A 25,679-nucleotide genomic window follows, 5' to 3' on the forward strand; every position below is an offset into this window, starting at 1 on the left:
AGTTTTCTGTATTTTCAGCAATCTGCCAAACTATTGCTTAAACATTACCTCTGAATCTGTCCCATTCAGTCTGAGGGTGCGTGTGATACAACTTACACACCACAACACCCAGGAAGGGAGATGCAGGTAGAAGAACAAATAACAGGAAGTTTGAGAAACACATGTGAGCAGGGGTTAAGACCCTGCGCTGGTCCCTCAGGATTAAAATTGCAACATCTCCCTGCTGTGAGTAACTAGGATGCCCGCTCACAGCTCCATCCCTTCTCACAACATCTCTCAACTTGCCACAGTGACTCTTAAGCTTTACTGTCTTTTATCTGTGATTTTAGTTTGCTGGCTGCCAGTAGGTTATTTCTAATGATGCTTGAGCTTCCAAAGGGTACCAGACCTGGCCTGGGGGAACGCTGAACATACAGGATGTTCACCCAGGCTTGATCCAACCTGCTGGAGGTCACCTTAGGGAAAGGCACAGCAGGCAGCTGCCTAGGGTCCCAGAAGGATGAGGGCAGGAAAGTCACAGCTGCCAGCGTGGGCACAAGGATGCTCTGCAACACCACACTCGGTCTCCGCTGGCTCAACAGGAGCAGCAGAGCAGCTTCCACAGGCATCCTACTTCTTGAGGGGCTCAGGCCATCCAGGCCACCCCAGCTCTCTGGCCCCCACGCAAGGAGTTACCAGCCAGCTGAATTCATGTGCCAACCCCACTCCAGACAAAAACCTTTGCTCACACTCTCTAGGCTTGAAGGGGAGAGGCCATACAGCTTGCAGGCTGTCACAACAGCCTGGGAGAAAACAGGAGAAGGGTAGGACCAAGCCACACATGCCTTCATTTCCCTCCATGTGGCTGGTAGAAACATGGGATCTCCCATTATGGAGGCTCTAGCAGCAGGACAAACGTGCACATGATCTCTCCCAGTCACAGCATGCTCCCGAGCAAACCAGGCAACGCTCGAGCACCAGTGTTGGCAGCATGAAGTCCCTGAGACTCACAGTCTTGCCCTTTGAAACTAAGCGTGAGTTGTTGGTAACAGTGCGGAGGGCAGTAAAGTGGAGGAAGCTTTCCATTTTCATGCCCGAAAAGGCTGCTTTGGAGGGGAAAAGGTTGTTTGACATTAACTGTGCAAGAGTTACTGCTAGGCAAAGAAGGATTTCTGCATATGGAAAGATGGAATAACACAATGTAGAAGGAAAGTACAAAACCAAGGAACAGCCACTTGGTTTTGCAGGCTGACATCTATTGTTTTGCACAGCAGAAAGAGTAAAAGAGAAAAAAAAAGCTTTCATTCCCACTTCTGTATGTATAAAAGGTACAGCAGCCAGTTCTTACTGCTGAGTAATTAACTAACAATTTGAATGCCTTTGAGAAGAGACATCTGCATATTTAAACCATCTCTCTCGCACAGGCATTATCTGTAAAAAAGTTCTGCATGAAAAAAAAATAACAGTAGATGCCTTTTAACGCTTCTTGATGTCCCCAAACCTTCTCATCATTTCAATCCCCCTCATTTCCCCTGTATCCTATATTAAATATAGAGAGCTATTTTCCCTTCTTTCAGCTTCTGGCAGCAATAATGAAAAAAAAAATCTTAAATTGTTATTGTTTTCTCTGAAAAGCCCCATGAATGCAAATCTACAAAAGCTGTCTCATGAATGAAAAAATCTTCAAGTGTCTTCTCTTTATAGAGTTGCACTTTGGACAGCTGCCCAAGTGATAAACAGCCCTCTGTTCGCATATTTGCATGACACAGTCTTGCAATATGGTTCAAGAGATAGTAGGTTTGTTATAAGAGAATGACTCCCCAGGGCACTAAATGCCACAAAGTTCAACTCATCTAATTCTCCCCAGCAAGATTACCCGATGATAGCCACTTTCCCTGGACCAGTCCCGTTTACAATGCGTCACACTAGGGCGCACCAGGCCGCTGGGCAGGATGTGGCCTTGCCACACGACCGAAAGAGGGGAGTAATGGCTTGTGACATCGATTGTGCAGAAAACTAAGTTGATAATTAATTTGTGATGCTACATCAGCGTTCCCCCCACCCAAGCTTATTGCGAATTTAGCAAGTATTCTAGGTCGTATGTACCTGTACTAATCTCATCACAAATTATTTCTGTAGCTCTGCAGTAAATGAGGCTGGGTTAACTGCAGTAAGCTTCACAGCGTAGCCTTCCTCCCTCCTCTCAACAAAACAAAGTCACAAATGCAAAGATTCCCACTTGTTTAAAAAACACGTGGTGGTGAGCTATGCCAAGACAGGTGATTCAGGATTTCGTTTCATTTGCTGTTGTTACCCAGGAACTAGGTCCAGTGGCAAACACAACAGCCAGGATGGTGCAGCAGGGCCGAGGCCGGTCTCATATTCAGCTTGGCAGTTTTGAAACGGTGTGCGTGCATCCTAGGCTGCAGCATGACTTAAAGTCTTGGGCTTTGTGGTTTACTGTGCACGCATTCATTTTAGTATGAGCCATGTAGGGCAAATAGTTCACTGTGCCGTAGTAAGACTCTCATGCAAACCCAGGGAATTCACTGAGGCTGCACAGCTGTTAAGCCAAGCAGAATTTAACCTATCGAGCTGCTAGCAAAGGGCAGAACTGTCCGGTATTTATGTAATTGTTTTCTTGACCATGCTTGAATGAAAAGCAATCTGGGAGCAGCAACATCACAGACCGTTTGAGATGAGTTGCGCTGTATTTTCCACTTTGACGTTAACCAGATTTTTGGGCGCGGTCCTGCCCAAGGGCTGCTGAGACTCTGCAACCTCTAAGCTGAGTGGCAGGTGGTGGCATTTCTGAGTGCCCTGCCAGTCAGCGGGGAAGGCAAATGCCACCACACTGGGCGAGGTAGCCAGGCTCAGGGAGGGTCCCGCAGCTAAATCTGTCTCCTTGCACCCTGTGCAGCTTTACAAGAGCCAGTTTAAACTCAGAAAGTGAGTAGTACCTTACACTCCACTGGAAACTCTTTGAAGGAGAGAGCTAGGCATTAATTTCTGATAGGGTTACGCAAGGCAGAGCAGCCAGTCTTGCGCTATTTCTGTAGGCATTGCTGTTTCACAGGATCTTACTGTGACTCTGGCTAGTTTGTTCCTCTTGGAGCCCCACTCCTTGAGAGACAGGACTATACAAGAATGTCCCTTCTCAAAATGAAATGCAGAAAAACTATTTCCTGTCATAGACTAAAGTGTGAAAACCCTAGCTGTGGAATTTCAACATGCAAATCTTCAAAGTCTATTTTACACTGATCTCACTTACGATGTGTGATTGACTGATGGATTAATAAATTCTTTGACTTTACAGATGTTCCCCTCCTACCAATATAGAGCACACTTTCTCCTCTTTCCTCTCTTAACATTTCTGTCTGGGGCTGTAATCATTTTCTTTAGTTCAACTAACCCCTTCTCTGACCTCTCCCTGCAGGTAGCTTCAGGAGATGCTGCATTTCAATGATCCCAACCTGCTGGATGTCCAGAAACTGCAGCTGTGATAAAACCTCCTTTATAGCTTTTCAAAGAAGTCACGTTTGGCACAGAAGTCCCTTAAACACAAGTTATCGGTGGCTGGGTGAGTATTCCGGCAAAGCGTTCCAATGAGCTTGTTCTTTTCTGATGTTCTTCCAGCCACCATCAGAGGGAAGATCCTAAGGTGGACTTCTCATGTAGGGCTACCAAAGGGGTGATTATCTTAGAAATAGCTTTACCTGTGAACCTATTGTGTATTGTAGCAGGTCTACAGAAGCCTATGCAAAATTATTTCAAAGTGACTGGATTTTGAAGACTGACACTTGCTGATAAGCACTCTTGCGGACCTCAGAACTCTCTAAGCACATTTGTAAGACAGCGAGGTGATAATAAAAGGCTCTGAATGAATTGGCAACCAAATTAAGCAGCTTCATAAACCACAAGTTTTGAAAGTTACTGCAAAGCTAGTGCAGTGGTAATCAGAAAACTAGACACACTTAGGGAAATTAAAACTGAGAGTCTTTATCACATATGTCCTGGAAAAATCTATGGGTTATACTGACACAAAAGGCTTGTCTTAAAATTCCACATGTACAGTTTTAAGCATACTAAAGATAAATTATAAAGATATTTTAAAGATTATTTTACATGTAAGAAAGGCATAGTACTTACTCTTCCTCATATATCTTTCTGCAAAAGAGAAAAAAAACAAAACATATATTAGATTCCTCCTAAAAGGATTTATACAAATCAGGGGCCAGATTCTCAGATACACTTCAGTGACACAGAGCAGCCGTAACTGGCCAGCCAACTTAAGTTTACGGCTGCTATGTGTCAGCAGAAGTGCACAAAACAGCCAGAGGGTACTGGTGAATCTGGCTCTATCTGTCTCATCTGTCTTTTTGAAAGGACAGCCCCAAATGAGAAAGGATTGTCAGAAACCTGGCTTTGGCTGTAAGACCTAGCCTTGTCCTAACACTGTTAGAGAAGGAAGTTTGGGTCACTGTGCTAACAACAGTAAGTAACATCAAGTGCTTAATACAAAAAGTAAAATTAAACGTCATTCTTACACTTTATATGCATTCCTATCTACTCTCTTTAAATAGAAATGTATTTCTAAATGAGAAAGAATATATTTCAGCCTTTTAGGATATAGTATCAATGAGACTGTCGATTTTTTTTTGCAGGCTGCACATCAACTGAAACCTCTTCAGAGTAGGATGGTGTTGATACATATTCTGAAAGCAGCAGGGACATTCAATTCTAGTTTGGAAACATCCAAACATGTGTATAGAATATTTTAATATTTTCCTTACGGTATGAATCCACTCAAATGCAAGGGAACCAAAGTGTCACTCCATCTCTGCGTTAGGCTTTCTTGACATCACATCATCAGCCACTGCTTTTTGACTGCCTGCACTCCTATCTCCTTGCCCACGGGTGCCTAACTGAGCATCTGGAAGCTGGTGCTTTCATTGCTTCTGCACTGTCAGCACTTTGCGTGCTTATGACGTCCCTCTGCCCCTGCAATAGTTGACCAAGCTACTTCAGGCTTTGAAAGCAGAGCAGGTAGTTGCCAGCACCCTTTCATTTCTAGCACCTGCATTTCTTTGGCTAAGCTAGCAAACAACATCCCCAGTTTGCATAATCGCTGCTGAAACACAGGACGCTGCAGAATTTGTATTTGCACGTCTCCAAGGCAGGCACCTACATTTTGGGATGGAATTTCTCCTTTTCAGTCAACAGGAGAAATAGGAATCTCAGCATGGCTAATTAAATCTGATTTGTCTGTACAGATGTGCAGAGTACCACTCTCAAATTGCTCCTGATACAGAAGTTATTTTTCACATGGCAGATATTACTCAGCTGAGGAACAGAAGCCCCTAGTTACATTAGCCTACTTGAATTTTTTTTTTTAATAGAACAATATTCTTTCCAAGGGAAAAAAAAATATTTAAGAAGTAAACAGTTTTCAAGAATAGTCATCACCAGCCCCTGCACTTATTATGTCTCACAATGGAAAACAGCCTAGAACTTATTTGGTAAAAATGCTGCATAATTTTCTTCCTAGGGCAAGTATTCTTCAATCAGTAGTAACAGTTTTAGGTGACCACAGCTCTGCATTTGAGTTTGCACTTTCAGGTCTTAATATTTGAATTGGCTGCAACCTTTAAGCTCTGGGAAAAAAAAAAACTCACAACATAGTATACATGCACCAGTGCTTTTTTCGCTGGTTCCTGTTTAAGGGCTAATCAGGAAAGAACAAGACAAAATAAGGTTTCATTGTGAGGAAGACTTTGTCCCTTCCTGCTAGCAAAGGCTACAGTGGCTCAGTACAAAATATCCTTTCTCTTCACAAATTCCAGCCATGATATTGGAACAGGAGCTCCTCTTGCTGGCTCTGGAATTCAAGTGGCAGCATCCACCCTAACATGTACGTGGTCACTATCTTTTATCCTTATTTCCTTCCATGTCCCCTTGCCTCAGCACCAGGTATGAATGAATGACAGTAGCAGCATCTCTTGATTAGCCCAAAAAGAATATCAGCAACTAAAACACCCCCTTGGTGAGATACCTGGCTATTTGTTAGCCTCAAAGCCTGAGTTTATATGGAAATATTTTTTTTCAACTTTCAGGGTAGCTAAAACCTAAGTACCCTGCACATATACTTTGTTATGTGTTTAATAACTGGACATGTTGCACAAAATAAGCCTTATTTTCAACATAATGTATCTTCAAAGTGAACATTTCTCTTTTAATGCTGCTAGTATTTTCTTCCACGAGATTTAACCAGAATTCACTTGGACATACTTCCCACCTGCTAAGTCTTAATACATCTCTGCATACTGATCACTAACTGGGATGTGGTTGAAATATCTGTTGCTGATGTACACTGCATTATTTGTGACAGCTTTACACCTCTCCTTTACACACAAGCATGCAGCATGGGCCTCTCCTGGAGCTGGAGATAGACTTCTGATCTGGAAGACCGTGGCAGTAGTCCACAGTCTGCTGAGAGCTCTGCGTGATGCTTTTGGGAAAGTGAGAGGCACGGGGTTTATGGGTGGGAAGAGAAGCACTCTCCATGGAATGGATGAGCTGGTTCTTGCGACCGGCTGCAGGAAGAGGCTGTGCTGGAGGAAAGCACATTTCCTTGATGGGCTGGCACTGGAGCTGATGGCACAAGGCACCTTCCACTGGTGGGACCTGGCAGCTTGGTCCTACACTGGTTGCTCTCAGATACCCCCATCATAAAATCATAGAATGGTTAGGGTTGGAAGGGACCTTCAAAGGTCATCTAGTCCAAACCCCCTGCAAGAAGCAGGGACATCCCCAACTAGATCAGGTTGCTCAGAGCCTCATCCAACCTGGCCTTGAACGTTTCGAGGGATGGGGCTTCAACCACCTTTCTGGGGAACCTGTTCCAGTAAAAAATTTCTTCCTTATATCTAATCTAAATCTACCTCCCTCTATTTTAAAGCCATTACCCCTCATCCTATCACAACAGGCCCTACTGAACAGTCTCTCCCTGTCTTTCTTGTAGGCCCCCTTGAGGTATTGGAAGACCGCTATAAGGTCTCCCCGGAGCCTCCTCTTCTCCAGGCTGAACAGCCCCAACTTTCTCAGCCTGTCCTCATAGGAAAGGTGCTCCAGCACTCTGATCTTCGTGGTCCTCCTCTGGACCTTCTCCAGCTGGTCCATGTCCTTCTTATGTTGGGGGCCCCAGAGCTGGACACAGTACTCCAGGTGGGGTCTCACCAGGGCAGAGTAGAGGGGGAGAATCACCTCCCTCGACCTGCTGGCCATGCTCCTCTTGATGCAACCCAGGATGTGGTTGGCCTTCTGGGCCGCAAGGGCACATTGCCTGCTTATGTTGAGCTTCTCGTCCACCAGCACTGCCAAGTCCTTCTCCTCAGGGCCGCTCTCAATCCATTCTCCGCCCAGCCTGTATTTGTGTCTGGGATTGCCACGACCCATGTGCAGGACCTTGCACTTGGCCTGGTTGAACTTCATAAGGTTTGCATTGGCCCACCTCTCCAGCCTGTCAAGGTCCCTCTGGATGGCATCCCTCCCCTCCAGTGTGTTGACGACACCACACAGTTTGGTGTCATCAACGAACTTGCTGAGGGTGCACTCTATCCCACTGTCCATGTCACCGACAAAGGTGTTGAACAGGGCCGGGCCCAACGTGAGGGGGTCCAGCACCACACAGCTGCTCCAGATCCCTGGGGCCTTGCAACAGAGGCCCAGAAACACCACTGCATGTGAATAGCTCCATTACAGGCTATTCCAATTCAAGCAACAAAATTGCTGAAGATGGGGGCAGCAAGTTTTCTGGGAGCTGGGCAAGGTGTTCCCAATAGCCCACAATATGATGCAGCATTTTTTTTTTGCCAGTATGGGGCACTGAATCTAAGGGAAGAGCAACCCTTCTTGTGCTATTTTTGGCCATCTTAGAGAGAAAAAAAAATCTAATCATGGCCCCTGGCTTGTCATCTTTTCATGAAAGCAGTATAAGCCAGAGCTCCCAGCAAGCCTTATAAAACTCCGGATTTACAGGGGACCTTTCATCTACATCCATTTAAAATGTTCCCTGCCAGGCAACTGACTATGGATGGAAATCATCATTTGAAAAGATCTTACTTTAAGGACTGTACACAGTGTCTTAAATGCTGCTTCAGTTCTTCATCCTTTTCATAGGATTCCAGCATGGTGTGTGCATCATCGTGGCGATAGCAGTAGATTTTATATGTGTCTTCTAGTGGGCCTTTAATCTGCAAGAACACTTCCCCTGTTAAGGAAAAAAACAAAGCGTGTCAAGCCAGACAACAGCATCTCAGAAGGAGTTTTATTATTCCATCACATTAGCCGTGAGCTAAAAAGGCTGGCTTCCACTTTACTTCCCTTAGAAACAATCTTGCGTGTTTATGTGCATTATTTATTACATGTATTTCTCAGCTGCTCATCTTTGTCATAGCCAGGATCCATTATATCAGTGTTAATGCACAAAAATTCCCTCAGGAAAAGGCATGAAATCTCTACACCTCACACCCTTTCATACACAGCCCCCTAATTCACTGCCCCAGCTTAATGCCACCTCAGTGGAAACCACACAGGAGAGCTTAACTGTTAAGAGGAGACAATTTTTGTGTCGTGGGCTGGCAGAAGGGATGATTGTAAGACTGTTAATTTTCCTTTTGACTTTTTTCCAACTGAATATGAACTTAAATGTGTTATAGCAGGAATAATTACTCTGTCTCCCATTAGCCATTTCACTTTTATCTGTTTTGCAAAATCCTGAAATGGCAATTGTTATGGCCTAGAATAGAGATTTTTCTTCACATGACAGAGGAACAACCTCCACCCCTCCCCTAATTAAATAAAACCACAGTGGATTACAGCCATTTTTATATAGTATCTAGGTTTACATACAACTGAAGGGGGAAAACATTTCCATTTCCAGTCCTCTACACCACTATTTTCCCCCAAAGAACAGTTGGGAATTCTAGAGGCACTAAAGTAGTCCTGTGCCCATTTCCCATTTAATTCCAGTGCCTAATTCTCTCAGCTTAAAACCGCTGTGTTGGTTTCTGTGTATGTAAGAAATCTCATCTGAGTGGAGAAGGCATGCTTCATCTCTTCTGCTGAGATATTCATTTGGTTCTTACACCCTGAGGTAGCAGCTCCCTGATCGGCATCCTTGGAAATACACATAATAAACAACAGCTGTGGTGAAAACTCCAGTCTCGGGCATTTACTGAAAATTACGCCTATGTTGCAACCAGTCCAATGTTTTATAAACATTCCTGTTGAGTTATAGCAATGATTACTACAGTTAAAACCCGAACAGCACATTAATTGGGAGCTCTCTATTCATTCACGGAGTGAGCGCCAAGCTGTCGGGCATCCTGCGTGTTTCATCCTGACCAGAGTGGGCTGCTTCATAATACATCGCATTGAACTTCTCCGTCTTAAAGTGAAAAATGATTCAGTTACCACAGTAACACAGCTCTGGGTTTTCTCCCCCGGCAGCGAAGGTTAACTGGGCTGTCTAATGCATGTTGGTTTCAAGGTGCGAATAAGGGAACAACAATGATGGAGCTAAGACCACATGAGTTCATTTTAGTTACTGTAAGGCCACAGTCAGAAAAGCACAAGCATCCTAGCACAAGCACAAGCTCTTTAGCTGTCTGTCTCCTCTGTCTTGTGCTTAATGCTAATGCTGACGGCTACCAACGCACATTGCATCCTGACTTCCCCATGAACTCTCTATACAAGCCTTCATTAGCCAACGATGTAAGGGGAAACCTTAACAAGCTTTCTCTTGAACCTGCTCCCTTGGCACCCGATTCTCAGAGATGCTGAGCTCTCACAGTTTTCACTAACTTTAAGTGGAGCTCCAAGTGCTTAGCATGGCCCGTGCTATGCTAAGCCCTCAAGTGAGGTTATGTTTTCAGTAGCAAAAATGTGAGCTGTAGACTTACAGCTCATTTCAGTATATACTAGAGGCTGGAAATTATCATTCTCTTCTCCAGAAGGAAAGAGATGAACAAGATGTGTTCACTAATGTGTTGTGCAACAATGACAGACACTTTCATTGATGCTCAATGATGAGAAAAACTATGTGCTGATTTCACGGATAGGGCCTTTTAAAAGCAGATAGATTTCTTAAGCCTAAAGCCCTACTTGGTTCTGAGCCATATGGACCGAATCAGATGAGCTTTGGGCATATCACTGTGGGAGCTTGCTTTATGGACCGAAACCACATTGTATTTGGGCACAGCTTTAAAAACACAGTCTTTTGTGCACTCTGACAGATGCAAATCTTTATGATGCCTCTTCTTAAGTGTGGTGGTCATCAGTATCAAAGGGAAAATCCTAGGGGGAAGACTTGAACAACAGAAACAGTTTCTCCCTGTGGCTTTCAGTGTCTTTCAGTGGTGCTTCCTGTGTGGACAGCAGTGGGAGAGGGAGGAAGATGGGGTTTAATAACCAAAGCCAGGGTAAGGTTACTAAGGCTTCATATTCCTCCGTATACAGTATCCAGAACAGAGAGGAGAAAAATACAGAAGAGAACTAGAAAGGGTATTTAACCTCAGTAGCATTTAGCATCAGAGGACCAAGCACCACAAAAGGTCTGTCTACGTTAGCATTTTGGCTCAGATTAGGAGACGGCTTTTGAAGCCAATCTCTCAGTAGTTCTCATCTCCCATACCCTGGCTGTGGTGTAGCACTCACAGACACACAAGCTGAATCCCTCTAAGGATGGTAATTACCAGAACACGCACTCTGAGGGCACATCTTATGCTGTCCAACCAAAAAGGGCATCTCTCAATCCACAGGAACAGGCTACAGCCAATCTGAAGTAAGACCTCTTGAAATGTGTACTATGGATCCAGGACCTTAGCAGCAACTGTTTCACGCTACAAGTCTGCTCCTATTGGACATTACTACTTGTCAATGTGGACATAGCATAAAGTGTGGAGAACTTTGACTATAAGACATAATAAGACATGAATACGAGCAACCACATTGTTTTGGTTTCAAACCAGTGAATTAGCACTTCTCCTCAGCCTCACCGTGATTGGGTTGCCTTCCAAACTAAACTATTTCAATTCAAGATGTTTAAATACCACAAACATGACGGAATATGACAGGCATGTTAAACATTCTCAGCCTGCTTTTTCTATAGACTGGCTTTAAAAACTTTTACACTGATTATTAAGATCCTGAAAACAAAATTATTACCTTGATGTACTTTTAGAGGATAACAAACATACTAACTTATTGCTTATAATCACAGAATCATAGACTCTTTAAGGTTGGAAGAGACCTCCAAGATTATCAAGTCCAACTGTCAACCTAACACCACCATGCCTACTAAACCATGTCTTGAAATGTATATTATAGTGATGTTATAGTGGTTAATGTTATAGTGATGCAATTACTCTCCCTGCTTTTGTCTCAGCCTTTGGAAGAACATCTCACACCTTACTTGCCATCTTTTCCCCTGTCACAAGTTAGCCTTTACTTCTGGATGTGGCAGGGAACTAAAAGGATGATTCTCTTGGCTCTGAGAAAGCCACTTCCTACTGGAATAGAACATTGCTTATTAAGGGTATGACTCACTATGATGCACTTTTATTGAAATACTGCCAAACAACACAGTTGCATCAAACTACGTTAAGCTGTTGCCTTGGCAAACCAGATTGAGACGTGCTAGGACTAATACTTTTCCCAAGCCTCATATGTTTATTATCATGTTTCTTTGTCAAATGGCAACCGATATACCATGTTACCTGTGGTATGTGGTCAGTTTAGGGAAGAAAGAACCTCTCTGACCTCTGAATCATGGCTGGAAGTTTTTTAAACTAAACTGGCTGACTTCTGCACTGAAGCAAATTAAGAATTCTCACCTGATCCCTTAAGTTGGATTATCTACTGCCTCTGCACTGAAGAAGCAGCTATGGGAGAGCTGATGAGTGGTAACTTCTTAAATCTCTTCAGCTGTGCCAGAATGCCAGGTGAATAGTTCACAGCCTTAACATTCATGGCCTGCCCTGCAGAATGTGTGACTGTTGTGGCCAACCTGTTTGCTGAAAATACCCATGATCCCTACAGACATTTATGATTCCTAAGTATTCCATGATTCCTGGAGTGTGTATTACTCCGATAATTTTTAATGCTTTTCTTGAATGGCACAATTATGAGTATGCAATATAAGAGTTGGTCTAAGCATGAGTTAGGTGGGCAATATCAAACTAGATGAAAAGGATATTATCAGTATGTGGCATAACTCAGTGCTGCAGTTTTTACTCATGCTAAACTCACTCTTTCCTTCCTTCCTCCCTCCCCCTAAACATTCAGATGGATGGAAAAAAAGCATCATGATCCTACCAGTACAGCACAGCAACTGGACAGGTTTCACATGTCATTTTTCCTGTGTCATTATGGACAGTTGTAGCATGTTAGCCTCTGGGATGGGTACTAGTTAAGTCTGATGTGGGTAGAGGACAGGAAAGTGTTATGTTTATTCTTTTCCGCAGCTTTGTAGAGCTCAAGAGGACAGTAAACATACCGATTATTTGCATGGGTGGTTCCACATCTGTCGTGGCTTCTTCCAACAATGACAGCAGTTTGGCTGATACTTGATGGACCAATTCAATGTTGCTAAACAAGCCATCCACGTCAAAGCGAGCAATCTAATGGAATACAAATATTAAGCGGCTACTGACGAGGGATAAAGAAGGACATTGTGTATTACAGACCTTCTCTTGCTATGCCCTGAGTGTCCAGCACTCCAGGAAGCACCACTTCTGCAAAACCTCATATAAACATCCTCCTTGTGACTTCAAGGACACATACACACTTTTCAGATTAGTATAATATGGTTGACGCAGTTAACAAAGGGCAATGTTATCAAGTGCTTTTAACCTTATTTTGAACTATTCTTAATCTGAAAGTGTTTACCTAGGAAGGAAATAAATATTATCATCTGAATGAAGAAAAGGTCCTTAGCTGGCTTTAAAATGTTTGTTTACTTTCCCACTGAGGAAAAGAATAGCTGACAGTGGGTTTGATTCCCTGATTACCAGTTGCTAACAGAGGCCACTACATAAACCAAGGCCCCGGTGCTTTGGTGCCAGGTAAAAGACTTCCAGATGCTGGTACCATTTTAAGTTAGTTACCCTATAAATCCAAAAATACAATCAAGATCATATAATTTCCACAAAACAAACACATTTACAATTCTGGGTACTAATATAATCTAAAGACCTTCCTACAGAGGTTGGGTGCACAACATTGACTTCAGTGAACTGCACCAATTTACACCAACAGAAAATTTGGTTCCATGTCCCTACTCATTTTAGAGCAAGTAAAAAATTTCCAGGACACATATTTTTAATACGGTTCTTATTTATTTCCTTGCACAGCAGGGTAATAGTTCATATCCAGGGACAATTGGAGATAGCCAGCGGTAATGTGCTAACACTGAGAACAAAGGCAAGACCGATTTCAACACCCATATTGATACTCTCTGAACCTATCTCTCCATTAGGAACAGAATTGCTGACTTACATAGCAGCTTACCAGATGCCAGGAGGATCAAATTGCATGCTATTGTAACAGAATCAGAAATCTACTTTTAGTACTAATGCAGTTAATTTCTTTATAAGTATTACAGAGGCTAAAACATGTTTTATCCATTTGGAAATACGAAACAGATTCATTGCTGGGTCAATTTTCTAAATGCTATCCTTCTCTAAACACATTACAAACTTTCAATACGTTCGTTTATCCGAGAACTAGCCTTAAAACCATATAACATTCTTGAAAGCCTTTCAAAAATGCAGAGGTTATTAAATTAAGACAGTTATAATCTCTAAATTACTTTTCCTGTATACATCTAGCAGAGAACTTCCGACCTTCCTCCAGCACATTGCCTACATAGTATTTTGAAGTATGCTGTGCATGACCACTTATACAAGTTAATACAGTGACAAAGGACAGAATCAACATTTATGTTTTCAGTTGCCTGGAAAAGAGCAAAGGAATACAGTATGTTTGTCAAAAATCTCAGCAAGTTCAACCAGGGAGTACTCTTGCTTGGTGCTGGCCAGGCTGGGGAGGGAGTCAAGTGGAGACTACTTACTTCTAAGCAGATGAATGAGAAAGGAGGAAGAAGAAGTCAAGTTATGCCAGCAGATGCCAGGTCTCCTGAAAACAGGTTGGAACAAACTCTGACAGAGTTTTAAGAAAGAAAAAAAAAGTCCTGCAAGAGCTTAAACAGCCCAGGCTTTAGCTGGCCACAGCATTTCCTGAAGAGGCAATGCTAACTCTGCATACAGAATACTTGGTTTAAGGTCTGTTTAAAATTATTTTTATTTTGTATTAGCAACAGATATCATTTGTGCAGCCTCTGTGAATGCTATCTTGCAGGCCCCACAAATATGAATCTTTCTCTGGACAACCTCTTCTATTCCCAGCTTTTGGCTGCACAATTTTTCTACAAATTGAAAAGGAAAAGGTGCTCTTTGAATTCTCAGCCAAAAAAGAAAATGGTTATCATTGGCCTAATAAGGTCTTTTGCCTGAAAGATAGTTTATGAGCCTTCCTTCTTAAATGTACCTTTTCTGTGTAGAATGTGAATTTCTGAAGTGCTCACCGGTCTGTCAGGCATAGTATTTCTCCACCACAGCTGTCTGAAAGGCTGGAGAAAGTTGTCTTTACAACTGAATTTAACCTTGATGGGGAGGTTCATGCCATCCCAGGTTGTTATCATGGAAAATACTTGTCTTTATTGGTCTTTACTGCTTTTGGAGGCACCAGTAAAGGTCTGCCAGGGCATGTACCAGGGGTTATAATTACAGAGCAGTATGGAGAGGTGGAAGCTCCTATTGCAGCCCACAAGCAGGGATATAGTGTCCAAGCTGCCCTCCAGGCAAGTACCTTGACATAGGCTTTATGCAAGTGCAGAGCAAGTGTCAGGAGCATATCTGATTTCCCACTCTCCTGGCTAGAGCCCTGGCATGGCCCTTTCCAAAAAGCTAGCTCTGGACTTGCTCCTGGCACCACGTCACTCTTGCGCTGACACTTGCGCTTGCATTATGATTATCTGCAAGCAGAACATGTGTGAGGTGATGACACCGCCTCATCCTCCGCCCCCAGCACTCACCTGCTTGTTTCTCAGGGGCTGAATCACTTCCTTGATGCAGAGATCCAGGTCATTGATATAGTCTTTCTCCGTCTGAATGAGTTCTGCGATGATTTTCACCCTCCTGGCCATCATGTGTCTGCTAACTTCTTCTTCATCCTCCTGCGGTGAAGTGGCAGGGGTTGAGGACCCCACCTGCGGGGCCATTTTTTCTGTTAAAAAGAGGGAGATTTTTGAGGAGCATTGTAATCCCGTGTGCTCACCCCTCTTGCCCTGCGCAACCGCAGAGGAACATAACCGGTGCCTGTTGGAAACTCCAAAATTACCATGGTAAGCAGGAAAAGATGTATAAGAAATGGCAACTCCAGATCAGATTAAGCCATGTCCCATCTCCCTCCTCTAAAACCAGACATGGGTTTGGCAAAGGAAACCATCTGTTTGGTGGTAAGGGGATAACCCATCAGCAGCTGCCCTGACTTTTGTGTTGTGTATGTGGGCAGAAATTTTCCATGGAGCACAGGAAAGCCTGATCCTTGCCACACTGAAATTCAAGGATAGCTGATGCCCTTCTACTCCCTTGAAAACATAGTCTCTATCTGACATCTATTATTATTTGGAAGATGGGAGAAAATGTGTTCCTGTGGAAGAAAAAGTCTGTGTTTACCATAAACAAGATTCACTGGAATAACCTTTACACCATATGATGTAATGTTGAGTCTATTCTTGGGAGGTTGAGGGCTGCAGGTACTGGAAGATAAACTTTCAAATGAAGACAATGTTACTAATGATGACAACGAAACTTGTAATTCTGTTTAAAAATATTCTTTGAAAGAGGCAAAGGAATTACAGGAGAATATGGGAAAAAGTTTAATGATCAAAACCAAACATTTCCTGGAACAACAGAGATCACTGGGATCCAGACATTCTTAGCTATTTTTCCATTCTTAAGACCTAAAATATCTGATTTGTTCCAAATACATGGAAATGCAAGCAAGCCTCCTACAGATAGGTAATTTATGTATGCTACAGGACCTGCACAGACCTACTTAACTGTAATGGTGATCTTCCCTTTTGCTGGTTCATAACCCAGCCTGCAGACATCCATTTCAGCTGTACAAAGGGCACCAAATTTTATCTGTGTACACTGACAATCTGTATTTTTCCTTAGGAAAAAAAACCACACACATACACACAAAAATGAAAAAGGGAAAGATTTACAGGCTATTCTGGTGTTTTCCTGCTAGCCACAAGATGGTGCAGAGTACCAACAAAGACAGACATATCATTACACAACTCATCTCTGCATTACCCAGGTCGTGCTTTGACAGCATGGGCTTTTATCGCTCAGCGGCAAAGGACAGGAATCTCTGCCGAGGATCAGACCGCTACGCCTTCATGTCAACTTCTTGTAGGGAGCATAGTGTATAATGAGGCAACAGCAAGCAGTATCTGATGCTTTGCTCGCTGATAGCCAATACTGAATATATTGCAGTTGTTCGAACTGATTGCCAAGGGCGAGGTCATGAGCGCTCAAGTGAGCGTCGAAGAGCGTGCAGCTCACCTGTACACCACCAGCCAAGGCTGTAGATGACAACCTGGAACTGGACGTGTGGGAAAACCAAGCAGCTTTCAGGAAAGAGGGCTTTGAGCTGTCTTCCACTGAGAGGTGTAAAATGTTATAAATCCAATGTATTGTCATCTCCAAGCCCTTCTGCAATTATGCTCACCACTGATATTCAGAAAGGACACTTTTGTTATGAATGCTTCTCCTATCAGGTTTTTTAGTGAGACTGATGTGACCACAGTTATTGTTTTAAATAGCTGCTTTTGGGACTGCACCTCTGCCTTTGTACTACTAGTTTTAAACACTGAGAACAAGAAACCCAAACAAGGGTGGGGTGGGGTGTGTTTTTTCAGAGTTTTCTTTATTTAGATGTACATTTTACCTCTGAGTTTTTAGCCTTGAAGTCTGTGTATAACACAAGTATGAACATTTTGTCCTCAAGTTTGTATACGGACAAAAAAATGGAAACACAATGAGGATGTCTCCCCTCTGCAAGGCCTGGGCTATCAAAACAATTTTTAAGTTGAATCTTGCCCTAGTGAGTCTGTGCTGGTGTGAGTGCATGGACTGCACAAGAGCTCGCACTGCTGCAGAGCTCATCCACCAAAAGTGCTCTGTGCTGAACAAAAAACAAGTCTCTGCCCCTACTTTAGTAAGGAGAAGAGCAGAATTGGTACCAGCATCACTCCACAGCCCCCTCTAAGCAATTTTCTGACAGGGCTGCAGAGTGAGACTACCTTGCCTACTGCTTACATGCCAAAATGGCAGGTACTTTTTCCTCTAAAAGCTTACAGTATGTAACCACACTTAAAAATTCACAGGGAACAACATGAACAATCCATTTCAGTTCCAGTTCTGCACCAAAATCAGCATTTTTCTTGAGATTGAGTATGAAAACATTCACATGTGCTACTGTATGAGAAAGTTCAGGGTGATTCCTGAGAAAGTGAAGAGAGGACCAGATGTCCTGGAAGATCTCAGACATGTTGTTTCATCTCAGATGTAGCACTGTTATGATATCAGATGGAATTTGAAGGTAAATACAAGATGCTGTGCAAAAGAACTTTCTAATATTTCATACTGGTGGCAGGGGAGGGCACTATCTGAGCAAAATAAAGCCATTGTATCCCACCTCAGGCTTGTAGTCATGATCCCTCGAGAGGATGTTCTTTCCATTTAAGTCATTAGATCGCCCTGATCAAATTTGATTCTTGAATTATGTCAGGGCTCACCTATTATCCTTGTTGCATGATAGATAACGATGCCAGGAAAGAAAAACTACTTTCAAGAGGAAGAAATAACCGTGAGATATATCAGGTAGATGCTGTTTCCTTATAGAAAACATGTTTCTTAAAAAATGTATCCTTTTGTTAAAAGTAATATAATTTTCCATTTTCACTCAATGTGTTCACTTTTTCATTTGAGACATGTCTGTCTCTATAGAACAGAACAGCAAGATCTTGAAGTGATGATTACAGCCAAAACCTGTAGTTTCATGTTCAGCCGATTGCTTTTGACCAGTTTGAGAACATTAGTAGCTTGCTGAAATCCTTGTGGAGTAAGTGAAAGTTTAATGAATGCACAAACAGCAAGTGCATATCTGGAACATAGGCAGACTTGTTTCTACCCGGTAACTTCTACCAGCCCTGGACTGGTTTGAGAGAGAGGATTAGCAGGAAGAGACATTGCTGAGGATTAAGTGTTGCAGTAAGAATTTGGCTCGTTCATCCTCAGAGATGCCAGTTTAGAAAAAAGAAAACACTGTCTGTTGAATGGTTTATTAGACAGCTACATCTTAAGACCAGTTCACAAAAAAAAAGTAATTGGTACTTTTAGTAGGCATAAAAATGTAAAGGAGAAGGTAGTGTTTGCAACTGTTAGTTTGCGATGTCAGTTATCTGCTGGAGTCATCTTTCTGGAGGACTTTGCTTTGGAGAGGAAGGTGATGACTTTGGTTTTCCAGCTGTGTATTGAAGTACACAGCTCTAGTTGCAAGGAACAAGAGGTTCACTACGTGATGACATGGACAAAGCAGCCCCACTATCTTACAAAAAGTTTCTTGCAAGTGTGAAGTCTAAAAACATCCCCCAGATGGAGACATCCAGCAATGTAGTGAGAGCATGGAGGAACAGAGCCCACAATATGGAAATGCAGCAGCTCTCTTCTAGGCCCAGGGGAAGTATTGAGGGATCCACAGCAAGCGTCTGGAGGAGCAGCCAAAGCAGGTTTGCAAGATCTATGTGTGCAAATTTCTCTGGATTTTCCACCTAGAGAGTGAGTCGCTCCAAGAGGTCTGCTCTATCCATCCTTCTTCCCATATTATTTATATTATGTTTTCCCCTGGGAACAGGACTCAGGTTTCTCCTGGTCTAATGCTTTTCATCTGGAAGTGAAGGTGCTGACACAGAATATAGCAACAAGTACAGTGATGTTGGTGCATGGAGTGAATAACAGGCCTTTTCATTACTTAGGCAGCATTTGGAGGACACCAAAGGAACCCAAGTTCCGCACTCGTGCTGTGCAGATACAGGGATTTTGCCTGGCAGTGAAGGCATAAGTTATCAAGATATAACAAACAAATGACAGCATTACTGTGTTTTCACGTGTGAAACTTGAGTCTCACACTACCCTAGATAAAATTATTCCTCTGTGAAAGCAAGTCCTCAGATAGCCTGCACCCTCAGATAACCTAGCGATTACACACAGGAATGTACACCGGCTTTTATCAGCTGGATTTGGAAACGAAACACAGGCAGCCAAGTTCAGAGACTGCTGCTGCGGTAGGTTCCCTCTCCTCCCTTTGCACTGCGGCTCCGGCTCTGCCCCTTACTGGTTCCACTGTGGGTGCTGGGAAGGCTGCGGAGCACAGGGACACTGGGGCCCTTGGCAGTGAGGGAGCCTGAAATGGGACAAGCTGTGGCAAAAGATGGAGTGTCCCACTGCATGCGGGAGGAGAAGTGCATTACGTGAGCTAACACACAAGGAGCTTTACTCCAGATGCCCCTCCCCTTGTGAAGGACCACTTCAAAGGGGTGTCATCATAGTTTTGCACCAGAGTTATTACAGTGCAACAGTGTGGTGCAAATCAGATCTGCTGAACTCCAAGTTGGGCATTGAAATACAAAAGGATTGGGAGAGGGTTGTGGAAAACGCCTTTTTTTCTTCTACTCACAGACGCACATAACAGCAGCATTGTTCAGGAGCAGGTTTGTGCACACGGATTGTGAGTTACATATGCAAAAAACCCTTTTCTGAACACAGGAGGAGAAAACCACAGGACCAGAATGACCTTCCTAGGCAACAGGTTCGCTCATAAAATCTGCATCAGAAACTTCCTTGCAATTAGGTCATTCAATCTTTGATCATTTTTTTTTCATTCCATAAGGTACAGAAAATATTTACATTCAACATGCAAGTTCTTTCTTCAATTCCTTGACAGCAGACCGCTTTAATTATATGTGTGCTGACAGGACTACAGAGAGATCCCATGTGACCGCAGTGGAAGGGAAGAAAGCTTATCATCAGGTGACAGGAGAATGCCCTTATTGTTAGCGCCGATACTTACAAATAAACCTTTCCAGTGTGTCATATACCGGTATAAATATACCACTCGTGTGGCATTGAGCTAATATGTTAATAAAGTAAGAACGGAGGAAGGGCTGCATCTGAACCGCTTCCCCTGGGACACAGGCACCTCAGGATGTGCCGCAGATTAGCAGTGCGAACTGTGAGCTGCCTGACCCACAACACAAAGTATCCCAATTAATAAAATGTTTGCTAATATGCTCAGAGAAGGATCCAGAAACCTCCTTGGATCTTAGTCTTCACTCCCTCACCCTGGTTGCTGTTACAGGTTATGCGGCAGTAGCTCTTAAGAGTCCTAAGCCACATGGCAGGACTTGGTTGTGCTAAGTGTTGTGCAAACACTGCAGCACAAAATGGATTCTGCTCTGAAAAGATGAGCTCGCTTCCCAGCCTGGCTGCCACTGTAGTAAGTTCAAGGAATAACTCCAGCTTTAGTGCAGTGCAGGTTAACAGAATTCGATCCTCCAAGCTGAAATTTGCATGGGAGAAAATAAAAGTATTTGTTAGATTGTGATTTCTCATCACAGGGCACATGGGGGTATTTTCACCAAGCCATCTCCTGCGCTTCAGGAAATAATCCGGACTTTTACTCCTTACTGTACTTCAGCAAACCAGCCGCTCCAAAGATCAATACATTTTGCAGTGAAATAGGATATTATCTGCATTGTAGTCCAGAGAAAGTTAATCAGTAAGTACAGCGCAAAGCAAACACGGAACTGGGGAGAGGCATGGAGGATCTTCGCTCCTGTAAAGAGGCTGCGTGCACGGGCAGCCCAGGTGGGAGGAAGCGGTGTGCAGTGCAGGGAGAAGGATGGGATGGAGGAAGGTACCCTGCTCGTGATGGAGCGAAGGGGGACGAGTTGCCTCTGACTGGGCTTTTGTACACCAAGGGGTAGCAGCTTTCCAGGAATTTGTATAATTTCACAGGTTTGTGCATTATTTCTGGTGTGGTTATTGCTCATAACTACATCAGACACAGGAAAAACATGAAATTTGGGGATCAGATGCAAGCTCTGAGGCAATATATTGTGGTAGCTGAGGGATTTGAATCCCTGTATCTATTGCAGGTATGTCACTGATGTAGAGAAGAGACCAACTCCTACCAGTTAAACAGCTACAGGTAATACATTTGAAAACAGAGCTGCTAAATACCATGTTGTGCTTAAGGATAGTAGCAAGTTCTTTATTCCTCTTGAAAGAACCTATGTGCAGGATTTTCTAGGGAATGTAGAGCAGAGCACTGCACAGAAATATCACAGGAGCTGTGTCTTAGCTCTTATAATGACCCTTGATATTATTTCTGCATCCACCACAAATGCAACTGAATGTATCTTCCTTAACTCCACTCATCCCTCTTTAGAAAAGCGATGCTTCTATCCAGCTGATGAACAACTATGGAAGACAAAAATATATATCTATAGCTTGATGAAGGTATTTCTGGACTCATCCAAGAATGCGACTACAACCTGAGTTCCAGATGACTGCATGGTTGTATCACAAACCTGACATTTGATAGCAATCACCTTATTTTCCCCTATCTAAAATGGGGCTGAAGGAGCTTGGTTATCTCACAGGATAAGTTGAAATAGATGCACTAGTGCTTGCCAAGCTCTTTGAGAATATAATGGTTACTTTGCATCTTGTTTCCTTTTAAAAGAAGAGTAAAGCCAGGAGGTGTTGCATGGCCATTCACACCAGATAAGGTATTGAATAGATGTGTCTAGTATAATAATTAACAATGAAAATGCTTTCTCCTGTTTTTAATGAATCCTTAATTTAAAGTAAAAAACAATTGCAGAGGTTTGCACCTTTGACAATTCTATTGTGCTCATGTTTGTAGACTTGCAGAGCAAAACACCTTGATTACCCTGGAGATTTGGGTAGTAGGCTCCCTTTCTCAGTCTTTATAGAAAACATTTGGATGTTTTCCATGCTGTTTTCTAAAAACAGCAAAACTTAAGAGAAATTCAAAGGCAGAAACCGAATTCTCAGGAGTGTGACTGCTTGCTCACTTGTTTGGGTTTTTTTTTGTTTGTTTGCTTATAGGCTTTTATTTGAGGACCTGTATCTAGCACGCTGAGCTGAACTTCAGAGTTGCTGGAAATGGCTGTGGGGGCAACAACCTGGTTTCTACTCAGGGAACCATATAAAGCACGCAGAGGGTGGTAAGGGCCCTGGAGAGATGTCTCCACCTTGCACAAATGTGCTGCAACACTGATGCAGGCATTGCAGTGTAAAGACACCTTGGTCTCTGTGCTCTGCCTAGATTGCCTGCCACTATCAGAGATGTGCCTCCTGCAGCCTCTGACTCGGTTTCCCAGCCCCACTCACAAGGCATTCCCTTCTGTAGGGTTTGCTCCTGTCTTACACATCCTTGTATGTGCTAACACCAACCACAGTTCTGAAGTGTCTGTTAGAAAACGCATTAACAGGGCACTATAGAAGGGAGGGGCAACTAAACACGGAGCTTTTCTTCCAATTCATATGGGAAGCAAGTACAAATTATTACCATTTGTATCTTTTCGCAAAGCATTTACCATTCTAGGGTGATCAGAGAGTCCCGACCTGGTGATATAAAACAGATCGACCTGGTGATATAAAACAGACCATTTATGTCACCAATAGACCTGTTGGGTTTTCTTACCAAGAAAGGAGAACTCAAAAGCTTTGTGCCAACAAAACCGCTTCCCTCACCTTGGAGTAAGCTGCTTCACATCCAAGCGCTAGCGAGAAAAATGAGGACCGTAAAGGTGTACAATCATAGGACATCGTCAGCGCTGGCAGGTATCAACACATTAGGTGTGGGATCCGTGATCGTTACCAGATCCAGGCACATCCAGCTCACCAAAATTTGGTCCAGATCAGGCCTTGGCACACAACCATTTCTTTCTCATGGGATGGCAAATACACTTCACAGGAATTTCTACCGACTTTGTATTTTCACTCTGAGGACAGGCAACTTCTAATCCAATATAAAGCCTGCAGGTACCTTGTTAACCCATCAACGTTTTTCTTGAACAAACGCCCGCAAGCAGAGTGAGCCGATACCAGACCAATGCTTTGCAATAGGCGGCCGCAGCAGTCTCAGCCAGTGGCAGGAGCTGTTAAGCTGGATTTACCATCTCTTTGGACTGCTGCCATAAACATAACCTCATGCTTTGCCATGACTACCTAGGCTTCCCCGCCTCCTTTGCTCCAGATTTTAAACAGGAGACATTCACGGCATGAATACACCTGACGTGGGACAGAAAGACCTCACGCTTTTTGCTGGATACTGTGCTCATAACCTTGACCTCACATAGGCAACCCCCTTCATGGGTAAAAAACTGCTGCTTTGGTGGGACGTGTGCCAGGAGCTTGCCTGCCCAGCCATAGCAATCCATGCTTGTACCCTGAAACACCCCCGCCAGATCCCTGCAGCGCGTGCCTGACTTAACTGACAATTTTTCATCTTCTCATTGATTAGCTATCATGAGGAGGGAACAGCATAATCGATGAACTCTCTGTTGGTTTTCAGTGTACGCAGCCCCCGTAGAAATCCTAGTATTTTCCGGTTTATTATTTTATTTTCTGCTTTTATTGTCTCTCTGAAGGAATGCTACTTCCTAATTAAGTGCATCAAAACCACAATGCAGCAACCAAAAGTATTTTCCTATTTTATTTCCCTGTAAAGGATTACTGCCACAAGAGTGACTGTCACTAGGCAGTTACATCACTATGTGTAATACACGCATATATTACAATAATACTCAATCCCCACATTTGTGATGAGACCCTGTTGTTCAGGACCATGGAAACGCACAGAAATTCCCAAGTTTGTGTTCCAGAGTGCTCCCAGAAATAGCCATACACATTCTTCATGCTTTTCCTCAATTTGTGGCACCGCATTTAATTTTGATTGACAGGCCCAATACTGACATAATTTGCCAATTTCTGGTCCAGACGCAGTTTGGTTATTTGAAAAGCAACCCTCTCCATAACAGTATAATTTGAATCAATATATCCATCAACACATATTTCAGTTCAAGCTTGGACAATCTGAGTAACAGATAAACACATTACCGATCTTGGTGGTTTTAACCGAAAGAAAAAACTGCCCTTGACGCTTCTAATTAGTTAGCATATACCCCACTTGATAGACAACAAAAGACAGATAGGACGGAGCGATCGGATTCGGATTCTCAATTACTGTTTGCGTTGCAAACATGTTCTGGTGACAAACAAGAAAGATCCTGGTTGCACACGCATTTTGCGGGAACGCACCAAAACATTTGATTGCATTTTACTTCCTGTCTACGCGACATTATTTAGAAAAATCAGGAGAAACATTTCACACTCTGGCAAGCGGAGGGCAAGGGTGAGAGGGGGCAACAGCTCACTACAACTGCGACTGCGTGGGGGCAGAGGTTGCTGTTCCCTTTTTCTCGAATCTGCAGCCTGGAGGGCGTCAAGATCCCACCCCAACCCAGAGCATCCCTAGCAGCCGAGCACTAAGCGAGCTTTTCCGATACCTTGTAATTTCTGGCTGTACTCTGTCCTGTCAGACTGACTCCTCCTCAAGGCGCCGTGGTCCCCGCCGGCAGTGTTCTCCACCACGGGCTCCGTCCTCCTTCTCTCCCCCATGTACAGCTTGTTCCTCAGCAGAGCCAAATTCCTCCTCCTGCCCCCCACGCCTTCCTTCCCTGGACACTCTGTGCCCGCCATGGCCAACCTGGCTTGGTGGCGGCAGCAGTGGCAGGGGAGACAATAGCTTGATTTTTAGGGAGGTGAACTGGCTGCCCAGGTGAAGGCTGGTTGCTTTGGGCTTGGTTTTGGAGCAGGGCTCCGCAGGGCCCCAGGCTCAGCCCTGCCACCTGTACCGGAGCAGCTCCTCCCCCGGGAAGCTGACGCCCCAGGCAGTGTTTGCGTTCACCTGCCAAGCACGCCTGGCGGGGCCGGTTTCAGAGCCAGCCCTAAAACCGTGGCCATACAGGGCCCGCTTCTCCTGCTTCAGGGGACGTTCCTCACTCCACCGTGGGTGCTGGTGCCCCAAAGCGGAGTCACGTCCTCCCGGCTTTGCCTGGGCTGTCCCTTGGCATGTGCTGGCAGGGAGATGCTCGAGCATGGCAGGGCATGGCCATGCCTTCATCAGACGCCTTCCCTTTTGGGGAAGCAGAGGGCAACTGGAAGGGAACACCAGTCATGCCCTTGACCCTCGCTCCTCCTCCTTCCCCTGGGGCAAGTGCCCAACCCTCAGCCTGGTCAGGACCCCAGCTTGCAGCGTATCTCATTACAGGCTCCCGACCCCACCGAGATGTGTAGTCTTTAGACTGGAAACTCCTGATCTACAGGTTTGAAGGGAGACCGGATCCCCCAGGACAAGGAAGAAAAGAGCTGGGAAGGGAGATGAAAACCCCTCCGGAAGGTGGGAAGCAGCAT

The 25,679-nt window shown here is 43.9% G+C and overlaps 1 protein-coding gene across 1 annotated transcript in view; it reads right to left on the bottom strand.

Annotated features, from left to right (window-relative positions):
• ARHGEF38 (Rho guanine nucleotide exchange factor 38) overlaps positions 1-24,965 on the bottom strand; it is a 37,810-nt gene extending 12,845 nt beyond the window's left edge. Inside the window, exons 1-5 of the mRNA XM_086747255.1 lie at positions 24,773-24,965; positions 15,134-15,324; positions 12,536-12,659; positions 8,101-8,248; positions 4,129-4,146 (exon numbers count right to left, since the gene is read on the bottom strand). Coding sequence (XP_086603381.1) covers positions 4,129-4,146; positions 8,101-8,248; positions 12,536-12,659; positions 15,134-15,324; positions 24,773-24,965 — 674 coding nt within the window. The remainder of the gene's footprint in view (positions 1-4,128; positions 4,147-8,100; positions 8,249-12,535; positions 12,660-15,133; positions 15,325-24,772) is intronic.
• Between the last annotated feature and the right edge of the window lie 714 nt (positions 24,966-25,679).

This window comes from Chlamydotis macqueenii, chromosome 4 (assembly GCF_036417535.1).
Source record: "Chlamydotis macqueenii isolate bChlMac1 chromosome 4, bChlMac1.mat, whole genome shotgun sequence".
NCBI classification, from domain to species: domain Eukaryota; kingdom Metazoa; phylum Chordata; class Aves; order Otidiformes; family Otididae; genus Chlamydotis; species Chlamydotis macqueenii.